This window comes from Callorhinus ursinus, unplaced genomic scaffold (genome assembly GCF_003265705.2).
Source record: "Callorhinus ursinus isolate GAN/ISIS: 27379988/994484 unplaced genomic scaffold, GSC_fseal_2.0 scaffold72, whole genome shotgun sequence".
Lineage (NCBI taxonomy): Eukaryota > Metazoa > Chordata > Mammalia > Carnivora > Otariidae > Callorhinus > Callorhinus ursinus.
Window position 1 is genome coordinate 270129 of NW_027397134.1, and position 14823 is coordinate 284951.

General features: G+C 52.2%; 1 protein-coding gene across 5 annotated transcripts in view; it reads left to right on the forward strand.

Moving 5' to 3' along the window:
- KIAA1671 (KIAA1671 ortholog) overlaps positions 1-14823 on the forward strand; it is a 186798-nt gene that overhangs the window by 51318 nt on the left and 120657 nt on the right. For 4 of the 5 annotated variants that reach the window (XR_012376414.1, XM_025858253.2, XM_073886760.1 and 1 more), the window contains exons 3-5: positions 4425-6038; positions 8021-8108; positions 11976-14807. Coding sequence is in view for 4 of the 5 variants with exons in the window: in XM_025858253.2 (XP_025714038.1) it covers positions 4480-6038; positions 8021-8108; positions 11976-14807 (4479 nt within the window). In the remaining variant the exon portion in view is untranslated. The remainder of the gene's footprint in view (positions 1-4424; positions 6039-8020; positions 8109-11975; positions 14808-14823) is intronic. The other variant, XM_073886761.1, reaches the window with a different exon arrangement.

Sequence of the window (14823 nt, forward strand, 5' to 3'; positions counted from 1 at the left end):
GCTGTGCGGTTCTGTCGGGAGGAGGAGGCTGTGAGCAACATGGCTGCACCCCCCTCCCCCTCCCAGCACCGAGCCCAGAGCCTGGTTTGCCGGGGAGTCAGAAGGCTAGATGGACGAACAGATGCTCTGATGAATGACTCCTGCCGAATTTCAGCCACTCTGGGCCTTAGTGCCTCAGTTCCCAGGAAAATGGGCTTCTTGGCCTAAAGCTGCAGGAAATGGGCATTTCAGACTTTGCAGGTCCACCCAGGGAGATCCAGCCTGTAGATGTGGCAGGTTCAGCGACAGGGACGTACCCATTGCTGCCCCCATTACTGGAGATCAGACTGGGGTCCTCCGTGGCCCCCTGGGCCACCGTGGCCCCCTGACCTCCCAGGTCAGCCCTGCTTCCTGTCTGTCCCCCATGCCGCCCCCCGCCCCCATGATGATTCATACAGATACGACCAGAGAGGTGGCTTGCACTCTGTGCCCCTTCCTTCTTCAGGGAGCTCTTGTTTGCTTGGCTCTGGCTGTAGTGCTCATACATTTACAAAGAGCGAGCGAGGCCACACAAGGCATAGCAGCTGGCCTCTGCGTGAGCGAGCTTCTGAAGTGTTTTGGAAGAGAGACCGACATGTCTTAAATTAAGCATGACATATGCGATGCATTTAAAGTAAGGTTTTAAAGCGCACATTTCAATCAGTTTCCTTGTGTTTTTTACCACAGGTTAAGTGAACCCCTGAGAGTCCTGTGTTTCTAGGTTTGGGAGAGACTTCAGAATGTTATTTAGCTGTTGATTGCAGGGGTTCAAAAAAAAACCCCTCCAAAAACAAAAAAACCAAACCCGTCTCTTTTCCCCCCCTTTGTTCACTGATGGATTCATTAATTCGTGGATTCGTTGGTGCAGCCATATTTACATACCAGGTATTTGCCAGGCATTTTAAATGGAAACTCGAGAGGAAGCCCAAGATGTGATGCAGATTCCAGATAGCAGAGCCACTGTTCCGGTTAAGAGGGGGTACGGACCAAGAGTCTTCTTTCCCCCTTTACTTCTCTGTAGGGTGGCTAGTGAGCTGGGTTCAAGGATCCCAGAGTAGGGTGACATGTGTGCACTGTCGATCCTAATTTGCCAGTGGTTGCTCTGGATGACTTCCTTCTTGGGACAAGCTGTGCAGAGAAGCACTCATTCCACGCTTGGGCAGAGGAGCGGGCGACGGGGCAGGACGGTGTGGGGTTCATGTGATCACAGCAGGTGTCTCTGACAGGGGCCTATCCGGGGCAGTAGAGCACCTCCCTGTGGTCCAGAGACACTGGGGGTGGGGTGGGGTGCTCTTGGTGAGGTAGGCAGGTTGAGCTCCCAGCTGAGCTCTTCCCAGCTCTTGGGGTCTGTCATCCAGTAGCAACTGACTGATGGCCACTACCCAGCTTCCCAGAGCCAGAGTAACTCCTCCTGTGTCCTCGATTGCTTCGTGTCATGAAACTCGTGGTACCTGTCCTTATTTAGAATCTTAGGAGCCTGGGGAGCAGAAGAAGATCTCTTAATTCACCTATTTCTTCATTCCACCAACTGTTATTTTATGTATATACTCAACAACGATGTATTCAGAGCTGCAATAGGCCAGGCTGCCGTGCTCGCTTCTGGGGACTCAGGGTGCCCTCTGGGGGCTTCCCATTGGATGGGAAAGACTGAAGGCTCACGCAGCATTCAATACAACCGTGTAACTGATGAGTCCTGCTGAGGATGTCTGGTGCTCCATGGACATGTAAAATGAAGATTGTACCAGGTTGTGCGTGTGTGTGTGTGTGTGTGTGTGTGTGTGTGTGTGTGTGTGTGTGTATTCGTAGGGGCAGAGATGTTGGAGCTGTGTTCTGAGGGCTGGGCCTGTGTCTGTGTGTGAGTGAGAAGGGTATCCTGGAAACAGGCACAGCATGTGCAAAGGCCCTGAGGCGGCGTTTCAGGACCTCCAACAGATGCAATGTTCAAATACTTCTTCTGAGCCAGGAGAAACAGCTCCCAAATTAGCCAGCACCGGAGTTCTCTGGCATCACTTCTCAGCCTAGGGAGTTTTCTGGGATCACCATTCCCAATCCTAAGCAGTGAATACTATTCCTGTGCCCCCACGTCCCCCTCTATATACCATGGTGTTTATTACCCAGAGTTGTAATTGCTTCGGTGTGCGTGTGTGTGTGTGTATGTGTGTGTGTGTGTGTGTGTGTGTGTGTGTGTGTGTTTCTTACACAAGACGGCGAGTTCCCTGAACTCGGGATTTTTCTTGTTCATCTTTGTGCACGTGGTAGGTGCTCAGTAAACATGTAGCAGAGGAACGGGGGAGATTTTTATTGAGCACCCAGCGTGGACTCAGCCCTCTTTCTGCTATAATATTGAGAAGCCGCAAGGAGTGTGCGTTTTCCAAGCTGGAGATGATGCTAACGGATGCAGTTGGAACTCCAAAGCTTTTGTGCTGTCTGTGCACATACTTCCAGAACTGAGGCTGTGGTTCTGTGTCTCCCAGACCTGCTGAAACAGTCCCGGGGTGGGGGTGGGGGAGGGGGCGAGCCTCCCTTCCCCCACCCGCTTCTGCCATGGGAGGGTGCAACCAGCCCCATTCGCCATGAGACGGGACACCGTTGGCTTTGTCAGGCAGGCACGCATCTCCAGCCAGGGCTGGCCAGCCCAGGTAAGTGGGCCTGGAGTGTCCAGGAGGTGGAGGGCGGCTGCGGGTTCTGCCAGGGAATTTTCTCTCTGCCTTTTGAATCTCGTTATTGCCCTGTGTCTCATGTCCGGGCTACATGTGCGTGTGTGTGGATCCCAGAGCAGGGTTTCCAAGAGGTCATGGGGACTGGCTCTAAAGGGGAACGGTCCTGATTTGGGGCAGGACCCCGATATGCCTTACAACTCTGCCATTCTCCGATTCTCCGTATCTCTCCGTCTCTGTTGCCTCTAACGCTGTCTAGACAGCATTCTCTGGTTTTGGGGAGAAGAAATCTGTTAGCACCATCGAGCGTGTAAGGAAGAGAAAATATCAAAATCTGTCTGCCTTTCTTTCCTGCAGGCTGCTGAGTGAGTCAGAGCTGGGGGCAGCAGAGTGGGGCCCCAGGAAGGGAAGCAGGAGGCTCGCGTTTAACTGAAATACCTTCTACTTTTAGTCCATCGAGATGGGGGCAGGCTGGGGGCAGCTTTTGCAGGGACAGGGAACATGGGCATGAAAGTGGGGGCAGGCTGGTGGCGGGGGGGAGGATCAAGAACAGTGACTTGTCTGGCACTTTTTCAGACCAGAAAGAATACGATGTGATGTTTAAGAAGCCTGGTTGAGTGGGGTGAGGACATGAAGTTGAGTTTCAGCTGTGTGATGTTGGCAAGTCGGGTGACCTCTCTGGTCCCTTACTCTTCATCCTCGTAATGATAGTGATGACCCCTGCTTCTCAGGGTTGTGCGGGATTTATAAGAGAGGACACAGCTCCTAGCTGGATGAGCAAGGGGCTTACGCCGGAGCCGCTGTAAAATGCGGTTTGATGATCATCACACCCACCTCGTAGGGTTATAAAGAGGATGTGATTTATAAAACATATGAAGCGCCTGGCTTACCTCGAGGCCCCGCTCCTGGTGAGCCCTCATGGTTAGCTGTTACTCTTCTTACAGAGGCTCTGAAGGCAGCCAGCACGGAATAGGTGTTCAACAGAAAAGAACCCAAAGGCAAACCAAGAAAAACAGCAGGTGGAGTGAAAAAAAAAAAAAGGCTTTTTGTTCAAAGGCATCTGGAAGGGTGTTTGTGGGAGAATGGAGATAAGGGACAGTCCAGTGGGGCTGGGGACCACTAACCGACTCTGTGACCTCAGGGACTCCAGCTCTTGGTACAGCTGTGTGTGCTGGGCCTGGTCCCCTACCCTCCCTGTGCTTGGTGCTCAGTACAGGGTTGTGAGGAGGGTCAGCAGAGATGCCTGATGTGGGCAGGCTCCGAAATGGGAAATGACTTGGGGGTAACGAGAGTGAGGGGACCGTGAGGGTGCTCTCCCCGGGGCCTCTGCTGGGAGTGTGTGGTGTGCGTTTGGAGTCCCACCTGGGTTCGAATCCCGACTTTGCCCCTTACTCTCTAAGTGACATCAGGCCGTTCCTTGGCCTCTCTGAGCTGGTTTCCTTCTCTGTATAGCAAAGATAATCCCTTTTTACTAAGAGCTGGCCTTGAGACTAGCTGAGTGGGGAAGGTCCTAGAGAATGTCGCCACCCTTTCCCGACCGTTGGGGCTGGAACAAACTTCTGAGATGGCCCGGAGTTCAGAGAGGTGGAGAGGCCGGCCCCGGGCTTCCCCAGTGAGGTCAGTGGAGAGTGGTCATCCAGCATCCAAGCCTCCAGCCTCCTGGGCCCATTCCCCCAAAACGCTTTGCTTAGACTCAGACACTGAGATTTAAATTTATTTTTTTCCTCTCCTTTGCTTTTTTCCTTTTAGTGGTTGCTTCCCTAGTTTGGATGTTCTTAATCCCCATGGATCCACAGCTGTAGCAATGGCGACTCGGGTCGAGGTCGGTTCCATAACTTCCCTGACAGGAGTGCCAGGCCTCGGCGAGATCTCCAAGGAGGAGACCCTGAAGCGGACCTACTTCTGCCAGGCTGGCGACACCCCCGGGGCGCCCTCAGCGCTGCTCTTGGAAGGAAAAAGCCCCCTTAGGAGCCCGGCCCGCTTACTGCCGCTGCCCAGACTTGCCCCCAAGCCCTTCTGCAGGGAGACGGCCGCGGATGTGAAATCCCTTGTCCCATCCTTGGGGCCCGGCCCAACTAGCCCGTCTCCTCCCTGTGGGCGCTCCCGGGACGTGGTGGCAAGGGACCTGAGCGAGAAGATGCCCAGCTTGGTGGGGCAGGAGGTGGGGAACGGGGAGGGCCTGAGGAGAAGCTCGTCTCTGTTCAACAAGGCCACCTTCCCGCGGCCCCGATCCAGCACCATGATTGTCTTTGAGACCACCAAAGCTGGCCCCGCTCTGGGAAAGGGGATCAGTGAGGGGGCTCGGGAGGCCACCACGGGTGTGTGTCAGGAGCCCGCTCTGGGCTCCCGGCCCGAGGTGGCCGTCAAGCCTGCCCTGCCTTCCCGAAAGCCTGGGACCCTTCCCCGACCGGCCTCCCTGTCACAGGACATCAAGCCAGCTGCCCCCCAAGAGGAGACAGGCCCAAATGAGACTCTGTGGAAGGCCAGGAGTGTGGAGGACACGGGGGACCCCGCTCTGGAGCCCAAGCCTCGCCTGAGGAGAAGGCCTGTGTCGGCCATTTTCATCGACTCCATTCAGCCTCAGAAGCCAGGCCCTGGCGGGGTGGCCGCGGCGGGGAAGGCGCCCCCAACCCCGCCTGAGAAGACATGGATGAGGAGGCCCAGGCCTCTGTCCATGGACCTCACGGCCCGGTTTGAGAGCAAAGAGGCCTTGCTGAAGAAGGTGGCCGACGAGGCCACCACAGGGTCCACTGTCCAGTGTCGGGGCCCGGAGAGGGCCGACCCGGAGCCCAAAGTGGACATGGAGTGTTTGGTCAGAGCAAACCCTCGCCTTCGTGACTCAGACTCAGACTTCCTGGAGGTAGCCAAGAAGACCCGAGAACAGAAGGAGAAGGTGCTTTACAAGCAGGCAGAGACAGACAGCCTCAGAACTGCAGGGGGCTCAGCCAGGGGCACCCCCACGGATGACCAGCATCCCGGAGAAGAGAAAGCCAAGCTGCTCAGGGAGCCGGAGAAGGTGCCCCTGTCCCCCTTGCCCAGACCGGGGAAAGACCAAGAATTTGCTGAGGTCAAGAGCAGAGCAACTGACGGGGAAAGCCGGCTGGAGGGAGGATGGGCCCCCAGGGGCAGTGTCAAGAAGCGCATCAGCCTGTTCGGGGAGGAGAGCACCTTGGCCTTGGCAGCAGAATCTGGACCCCCACTGGCCACCCCTGAGCCCCCGTCAGCTGCCCCAGAGCCTGAGAAAGTGGGTGTGAGTGTCCAGGAGCGGATCAAAGGCTGGGCTGCCGAGAGCTCGGAGGCAAAGCCGGAGATCAGGAGGAAGACTTTCCAGGCACGGCCATTGTCAGCGGATCTGACTAAACTGTAAGTGGGAACGTTCTACGGGCTTCGCTCAGCCCTGAGCTGCCTCAGACCGCCTACCAGAGGCCCCTCGGGAAAGGGAACCGGGTGCCAGGCTCCACGCTAGGCACCTTACAGCGCCCCCCCTCTGGATTTACCCACAGCCTCTAAGAGGAGGCGGCCTTAGCTTCCATTTCTCAGACGAAGAGCTGAGGTGCAGAGAGGTAACACAGCCCCCCTCCAGATTCAGTGTGTGCCATCAGCTCCATTTCCTTGTCCTTTCTCCTCTTTACACTTTGCGGTGGGAGGTATCGTGCCCATTTCACAGAGGCGGATAGGAGAGGTGAAGTACCGTGAGGAAGTCCGGAGCCCCATTTAACTCCAGCACGGCCTGGGTCCCTGGCTCAGCTTGCCTTTCCAGAAGCCCTGAGGACGTTACTCTATGGCCTGAGCCTCCATGAGTGGCCCCCAAGTAAAATCAAATGGGTCAAGATAGCTTGAGCAAGTCCCTTCCCCTTTTGAGCCTTGGTTTCTTTGTCTTTAAAACGGAAACCTTCCTTGAAGGATTAAGGCAAAAGCTCACAGATAACGCTGTGACTCACTCTGCCCATGGGAAGCCATCACTACGTGGTAGCTCCATATGACACGATGAATCCTGTTAGTTGAGGATTTTCTAAGCTCCCCCGGCCTCTGCTATCTCCTGCTCTTTTGCTTTCCCACAAGTGGCTTCCCGGCTTCAACAGGGAGATGCCGCTGGGTGTGGCCACCAGCTCCTTAATGATACACATGCCACTGACATACCTTTGTCAGGTCGGAGCTTCCAGGGGTCACCTCTGGGCCCAGGGAACCAGGGCAGCCAGCTGGGCCAGGGTCAGACCCGTGGCTCTCAGCAGAGAGAGAATCATCTGGAAAAAAATCCTGAGGCCTGGCGCACCCTCCCCCCCTCCTCCCCAACTCGAGATTCTGATTCCATTGGTCTGGGGAGGACGCTCATATCTTAGTTGTTTGCAAAAGCTTCCCAAGTGATTGTCATGTGCAGCCAGGCCCGAGTTAAGATAACAGAGAAAGAGGTGCCCATCCCGGGGACCTCACACACCTTTTCCCGTGTCCTCCCAGTGCCTCGGATTATTCTCATCTGACAGATGGGGAAACTGAGGCTTGAGTGTGGGAATAACACCCACGGCCTCATGCCTCCTGGGAGGCAGACCCTGGAGGACTGTAGAGTGGGACCAGGTGAAGTGGTTTATTTCTCTCCCCTCCCTTGTCTCTGTAGCCCCCAGCCCCGAATTCACCATTAGACATCCACTCCAGGGAGCTCTTCAGAGATGAGAACGTTCTAGCGCCAGAATACCCTTTCTTTCTCTTCCCCTTGACAAGTGGGGAAACTGAGGCCCAGGGAGGGACCATGACTTGGCCAAGCTTACCCAGAGAGGCAGCGACAGGCCCGTGCCCCCACACATTCCATGACGACCCACCACCCTTGAGTCCCGTGGCAGGTCTGTGGTGGGGCTTCTGTTGTGCCTGGGATTGCTAACAACAACCATTAATTATCCCTCCTGGGGCATCTTTACTCTTCCCTAAACGCCCTCACATAGCTATTAGGGCCTTGGGTAGCCTCCTCTCTGCCCTACAAAAGACAATGGGGAGGTGTTAATTATCCCCGTTTTATAGATGAAGAGACAGAGGCTCACGTGAGGTCACAGGCACAGCCCAAGCTCCTGCAGTGGGGAGACAGTATAGGCAGACTAGGACCCAGGTCCCTTCACCCAAGCCTGGGGCTCCTGGTACCCAACGATGCTGTGTTTAAGGTAAGCCGTCCCCCACCGGGCCGGGGGGGGGTTTGGTGAACTGAAAGGACGCATCTTTTCTCAAAGCAAACCAGGCGGTGTTGCTTTGTTGATCTCAATGCTAATCTCACCCCTGGGTTCCTGAGCTAGTTACAGGGTGTGGGCTGGAGGGAGTCACAGATTCTGGCCCCAAACAAGTAACGTGGATCTCTGTACCAGGTTTTCGAGTCCAGCGTCTAGCAGTGAAGTCAAGTATGAGAAGTGTTCTGAGCTAAGTGGCGAGCCTCCTAAGGAACCTGGAGAAAAGGTAAAGAGCCCCCCGGTTTGGCACATCTTGTTTTCCAGTGGGTAGCTTCCCTTACTGGAAAGAGAGCCCGGGAAAGAATCAGAAGCCTCTCATGAAGAATGAAACATTTTTTTTTTCTTTAATGCTGGGACTTTTCAAGTCCCTTTTGGGTTTGTGATTCTGCACTCCTTCGTGTTAAATATTGTTTACAGATGTAATTGCCAGGTTTTATTTTTTAGTTTTTCCTGTGCAAAGAGCAAGAGGGACCTGGCTTTCTTAAGTATGAATGCCTGCTTTATTAAGAAATTAAAATTTAGGTTAAAACTGTTCATAGAAACTCCTTCAGTTTCCCTCAGTATGGTCCCTGTTCCCAACTACCTTGGCTTGTCACCTAGCAGTAGCTGAAGGAGGGAAACTACCAGCAACTGAATTGCTTAAAAGTATTTTTATTTAATCTTATTTAATAAGGAGAAGCTCATAAAATAACTACTAGGTCTAACCCATTTGTGGTTGATGCCTCATGCAGGGTTTTAATTTTTTTAAAGCAGCTTTTTTTGAGGTATAATTGATGTACAGGAAACTGTACCCATTTTGAGTGTGCATGGATGAGTTTTGACATATACATGTTGCACTCGGTGAAAATGTATTACCATCAAGATACAGAACATCTCCAGCACCTGCAAGTTTCTTCTTTTGTAACCACTCCTGGCCCCTCCTCCTACCCCCAAACAGCCACCAATCCACTTTCTGTTCCTATGGATCAGTTTGCATTTTCTAGATTTTTTTCTAGATTTTTCTATAAATGCAACCAGTGCTTTTTTTTTTTTCTTGGACCTCTCTTCTTTCACTCAGAATAATTACTTTGAGTTGTGTCATGTTGTATGTGCATGTGTATCAATAGTTTATTCCTCCTTGTCGCTGAGTAGCATTCCATTGTGTGGGTAGACTGTGATTTGTTTATCTCTTTGCCTTGTTGATGGACATTTGGGTTTTTCCCATTTTGGAGCTATTGCACGTAAAAGAGCTCTGAACATTTGTGGGCAAGGCTTTGTAGGGCTATCTATTGCCTTTTCTCTTCGATAAATGCCTAGGAATGGCTGGGTAGTATGGTAGTTGTAGGTTTCACTTTTTAAGATACTTATGCGGACTTTTAAACACCAGAGCTTGGTGGCAAGAGCGTTTGTACCGGGGGAGCTGGATCTGAAGGGCAGTGCCACCACTCCTGGGGGCGGGGGTTTGCCCTGCTTTTTATCCTTGGATGTTCTGAGTCACTTCTTTGAAAGCCGTTGAGAGAGGGTCCAGTTGAAGTAAAGCCTCTTATATTCACATTAAAATGGTATAGTGGTAAGAACAGGAACGAAAAGGACCCTGTGAAGCAAGTGGGACAAAATGCTGGTTGTCCTTGAATTGAGGGAATGGGTTGGGGTGAATTTATTATCTTCTCTATAATTTTGTATGTGTGAGAAAACTTTCAAGAAATGAAAGTTAATAAAGGAACCCTTGCTTTATTTAATACGGAGATTTGATCTCTGTAAATAGATTTTTCTTTTGGTAATTTTTTTATTGTAGTAAAAGACACATAACATAAAATATACAATCTTCATTTTTTAAAGAACAATGCATATATTTTTAAATTTAAAAACAGTCTTTATACGTATGTATACACACATATATAAAAATACACACATACACACATACTAGGAGAAAGTTCTGGAAAATTCTTCATGGATATCCTGCTCCCCATTGATAACAGCTGTTATCCAGGAAGGGTCCTGGTATTTGGATATTTGAAGTCTCAAAAAGGACTTGAGCTTTGTATTGTTTAGAAGGAATGGATTCATATATTATTTATGCAAAGTTTATGTAATCAAATGTAAACAAAAACTTCAAATGAAAATATATTTTCAGTTCTTTAATGGCATTCCAGCATCTGCAGTAGAGATTAGCAAACTGTGACCCTGTGTGTATCTTAACCATTTTAATTTTATTTTTTTTAAGATTTATTTATTTGAGAGAGAGAGAGCGAGCACGAGGTGGGGAAGGGACAGAGGAAGAGGGAGACAAGCAAACTCCCCGCTGAACAGGGCTCGATCCCAGGACCCTGACATCAGGACCCGAGCCGAAATCAGGAGTTGGACGCTCAACTGACCGAGCCACCCAGGCGCCCCCATCCTAACCATTTTAAAGTGAATAATTCAGTGACATGAAGTGTATTCTCAGTGTTGTACTACCACCACCACCATCTAGTTCCAGAATTTATTTATTTTTATTTTTTTCTTAATTTTTTTTTATTTTTTAAATATTTTTATTTTTTTCAATTTAAGTAATCTCTGCACCCAGCGTGGGGCTCGAACTCATGACCTGGAGATCGAGAGTCGCACGCTCTGCTGACTGAGCCAGCCATTCACTTCCCGTCTCCCACCTGTGGCCTCTGGCAACCACGAGCCTACTTTCTGTCCCTACAGACTTGCCTATTCTGGACATTCCATATAAATGGAATCACAAAACACCTATCCCTTTGTGTCTGGCTTCTTTCAGTTAACATCATGCTTTTTTTTTTTTTAAGATTTTATTCATTTATTTGAGAGAGAGAATGAGAGATAGAGAGCACGAGAGGGAAGAGGGTCAGAGGGAGAAGCAGAGTCCCTGCTGAGCAGGGAGCCCGATGTGGGACTCGATCCAGGGACTCCAGGATCATGACCTGAGCCGAAGGCAGTCGCTTAACCAACTGAGCCACCCAGGCGCCCCAACATAATGCTTTGAAGGTTCATCCATTGGAGCATAAATCAGTACTTTGTTCCTTTTTATGCCTGCATACTATCCCATTGTACGGATAGACCACAATTTGGGTATCTGTTCTTCTTCTGGTGGACATTTGGGTGGTTTCCACCTTTTGGTGATTGTACATCATACTTCAGTAGACATCGGTGTGCAAGTCTTTATTTGAACCCCTGTTTTCACTTCTTTGGGGTATCTCCCCAGGAACGGGATTGCTGGGTTAGATGGTTAATTCTTTACCTTGTTGAAGTAGACTTCTTTCTAGACCAAGAAATGACTTAAGGAATTCACGCATATTAGGAAATCGAACAGAACTGAGTGTGCAAGAGGAAAAACGATGTTCTCCTCCTCATGCCTTCGTCCCCTTTCCACTCCCTTACTCACAGTCTGATTTCTGTCTTTTCTCTGCTGTTTATCTACACGTGTATACATGTACACACACAGTTGTTTAGAAACGGTATTGTTTTTTTTTTTTAATTTTTTTTATTGTTATGTTAATCACCATATATTACATCATTAGTTTTTGATGCAGTGTTCCATGAGAAACGGTATTGTTTTATAAATACCCTGTTCCACAGTCTGCTTTTCTCCCACCCACACCACAGTGTTTTGTGTGTTGTCAGATGTGACATTAGGAGCCACCCCCCTTCAGGATCCAGGCACCCTGTGGCATTCCATTGTCTGGATTATGTTGGAGCTCATTTAGCCTGAGCCCTACAGCTGGGCATTTCGGTTTGTTTCTGTGTCGTTTGCGCTCTCTCTCAGCAGTGCTCCCCGAGCGCTCTTGTTTAGCCAAACTTGGGCATCTGGGCCAAGAAAGAGTCTTGGGAGGAAATTGGCCAGATTAAAAGGAAATGAGTATTTTAAGATCATGGCATGTATACTGAACCGTCCAAAAGTCGTACCCATTTCCGTCCTTGCCAGCAGTATCCAAGAGTGTCCATTTTCCCACATCCTCACCCACACTGGGTGTGTTCAGTCTTTGGAATTTTATGGTATCTCACAGTTGTGATTTTAAAAGCAGCCATTTGAATCATCTCACCGCTTCCTTTCTCTTTCAAGTCCCTTAACTTAAGTTGGATTGTTTCTCTTTTTTTTTTTTTTTTTCAGCAAAAGGAAGGGCATGGTGTGGATGGAGCATCCCTCCCAAGAAGCCCCTGGAAGCCTGGTTCACTCCGGGAGAAGTCTAGGCAGACAGAGTGGAAAGACAGTTCTAACCAAGTCCCCAGCAACTGTCGGGGTAAAAGCTCGGTGGGGGCTCTGAGCCCTTCTGACAGCACTCCAGAAGATGATGGAAGCTTCCAGACCGTGTGGGCCACAGTGTTTGAGCATCACGTGGAGAGACACACAGTGGCTGACCAGTCGCGACACTGTCCCTCGGCCATGCCCCGCAGAGATGTGGCAGATGCCCATGTCTCAGAAGTCAGACCCAGGCATGAGAGAAGCTCTTGGCTGGGGAAGGACCTGCCGGAAAACACAAACCTCATGAAACAGAACTCCAGATGGGTTGAAAATACCAATACCGAGAAATGGGGACGGACCACCCTTTCGAATGGTGAACCCAAACAGTATCACATGCCCTTCCTGGAAGAACACCCTTTGGATGAAAAACGCCATAAAAACCCCTTCCTCCAACGCTCTGAAAATCCTCCCCCATCCCAGAGGGTCGAGCCCAAGTATGACATCGTGCACACGGTGGGCAAGCGTGTGCACAGTGAGGCTGTCTCCACGGCGTTGGAGGAAAAAGCCGTGACCCTGCGAAGTGGCAGGTCTCAGGTCTCCCCGAAGGGGAGGCAGCAGTCCCACGAGGTCACCCCTGCTGACCCAGAGTGCAGGCTGGGAGGTCAGGCGGGGTCTGTCCAAAGGGCCAGTGTGATTTGGGAAGCTCGAGGGACTCATGAAGTCAGTGGGCCAAAGCCGGACTTCCGAGAGCCGAAGGACACGTTTGGGGGCAATTGCCTGTCACCCAAATGGACAGGTGGGGTGACCATGAACTGGCATAAAGTCACCGTGGTGGCCAGTGAAGAGAAAGGCTCAGAACCGGGCCCCGAGGTCAACAGCGAGCGCTCAGCCAGGCTCTGTGGCCCCCAAGCCAGCTCTGGGAGGGCCACCCAGGCCGCCGTCTGGGAGGCCCTGCAGGAAGGGCCTGATGAGGCCAGGAATAAGTCAGGAGGCTGCAGCTCAGTGGGAGAAAGGGGTCCCCCCTGGGGGTGCCTTCTGGATCCTCCTCCCAGGGGTAAGGACGAGCCGTCTGACTTCCAGGCACGGTCGCATCCAGAAGAGCGGGTGCAGAAGGGACCCCTCGCTGTGGCTGCTGGTGAGGGTGAGCCACGGCCGGCCCAGGCACCGGAGCCCGAGGCCAAGATGCGGAAGGTGGGTCCCCTGGACCAGAGGTTCGAGAGGTGGCGGCGGCGGACATTGCCCCACGACGTGAAGTTTGATGAATTCAGCCTCCTGGCCCCAGAAAACTCTTGGAAGGTGGAGCAGAGAAGAACAGACCATTGGAGCCCCACCACCAGTGCCTTAAGAAAACCTGAGCTATCCCACCGCAGGGTGGAGACCCAGGAGGTGAGCCCAGGTGCTTCCCAAGACCCGACTCGGCCAGCGGTGAAGCAGGGGTCCTCTTTGGAACCCAGGGCGACATTTTTTGCAGTGACATATCAGGTTCCCGATACTCAAAAAGCAAAGAGCGTTGTTAAGTCAGGGCCTGAAAACTTGATGGAACATTCTAGAAAAACAGTCCCGCCTCCTTCTCCTCGTCCTCTAACATCCACCTTGGTTTCTCTTAACCATGACGAGCCACTGGAGGCCAAGGGCAGTGACAACTGGGCTAAGGGCAAAGAGCGCCACAGCGCAAGCTGTTCAAAACCTCCGAAGCCAACAGACCACCCATCACCTCTTGGGGGCAGGACTCTGGATCCTTCTAGTGAAAGATGCATGGATGCTGATGCTTTATGGGTCCGCCGGGGACCAGAAGATGGCACTGGTTTTCAGAACAATCGGAAGGATAGTGGGAACAGTACACCCCCCAGCAATGCCCCCAAAAGCCACCCGGAAGCCAGTGATCTCCTCATCAGAAGGGACCCTGAGGTGGTCAGTGCGAGGGTCCCAGGGAACATCAAAGATGGCTACAGATCCAGCGTTCTCGACATTGACGCCCTGATGGCAGACTACAAGAAGCAGGAGGGCCAGGAGTCAGCGGTGGGGACGCCCGCAGCACCCGGTGGCTCGACTCTGGAGAGGCCCGGCCGGCAAGGCAGGGTGGACCCAAGAAGGAGGAGTTTGAAGGAGAGGTCTGAAGCTGAGGGTCCCCGGAAACAAGCCAGTTTTGCCGAAGCAAACCACGGTTCCAGTCCTGGCTTGGGCAAGCAGCCAGCAGATGCCCCGGGGGCAGCCGCGAACCCCACACTCAGCCCTCTTCTGTGGGCTCTGCCACTCTCGGCTCCTAATGAAAAGTATCCAGGGGCCTCTTCTGGCCCCGCAGGTCCCTGGAGACAAGTTTTGGGAACCCCTGAGGGTGACAGAAAGGATTTGGTTAGTAAACCTCAGAGTGCAAAGTATCCGAACTCCCCAGACGAGCCAAAGCCCACTCCCTGGGAGGATCTGAGCAGTGGGGCCAGCGTGTTGGCTAGATCCTCTCCCACTGACCAGAAGAAAGGGACCCCAAGGAAATCCATCGGGAGAGGAGAGGAGGACAGTGCGGTCCAGCGGGGTGATCACCCATACGACTGTGGCAGGTCGCCGCTGATTGTCAAGAGGGCCTCTTCGGAGAAGGGGCCCCCTGCCAAAGTCCGAGAGGGCCTGTCTGTCATGCAGGAAGCCAGAGAGAGGAGGCAAGAGCAGCCCAAAGGGCGGTCGAGCCTCCCTGGAGACAGTTCTGAGGCCAAGGAGACCAAAATGGGGCCCTGCTGGCGAGAGTCGGGGACTCGAGATGGTCAGAAGGTGAGCAGGAAGGCTG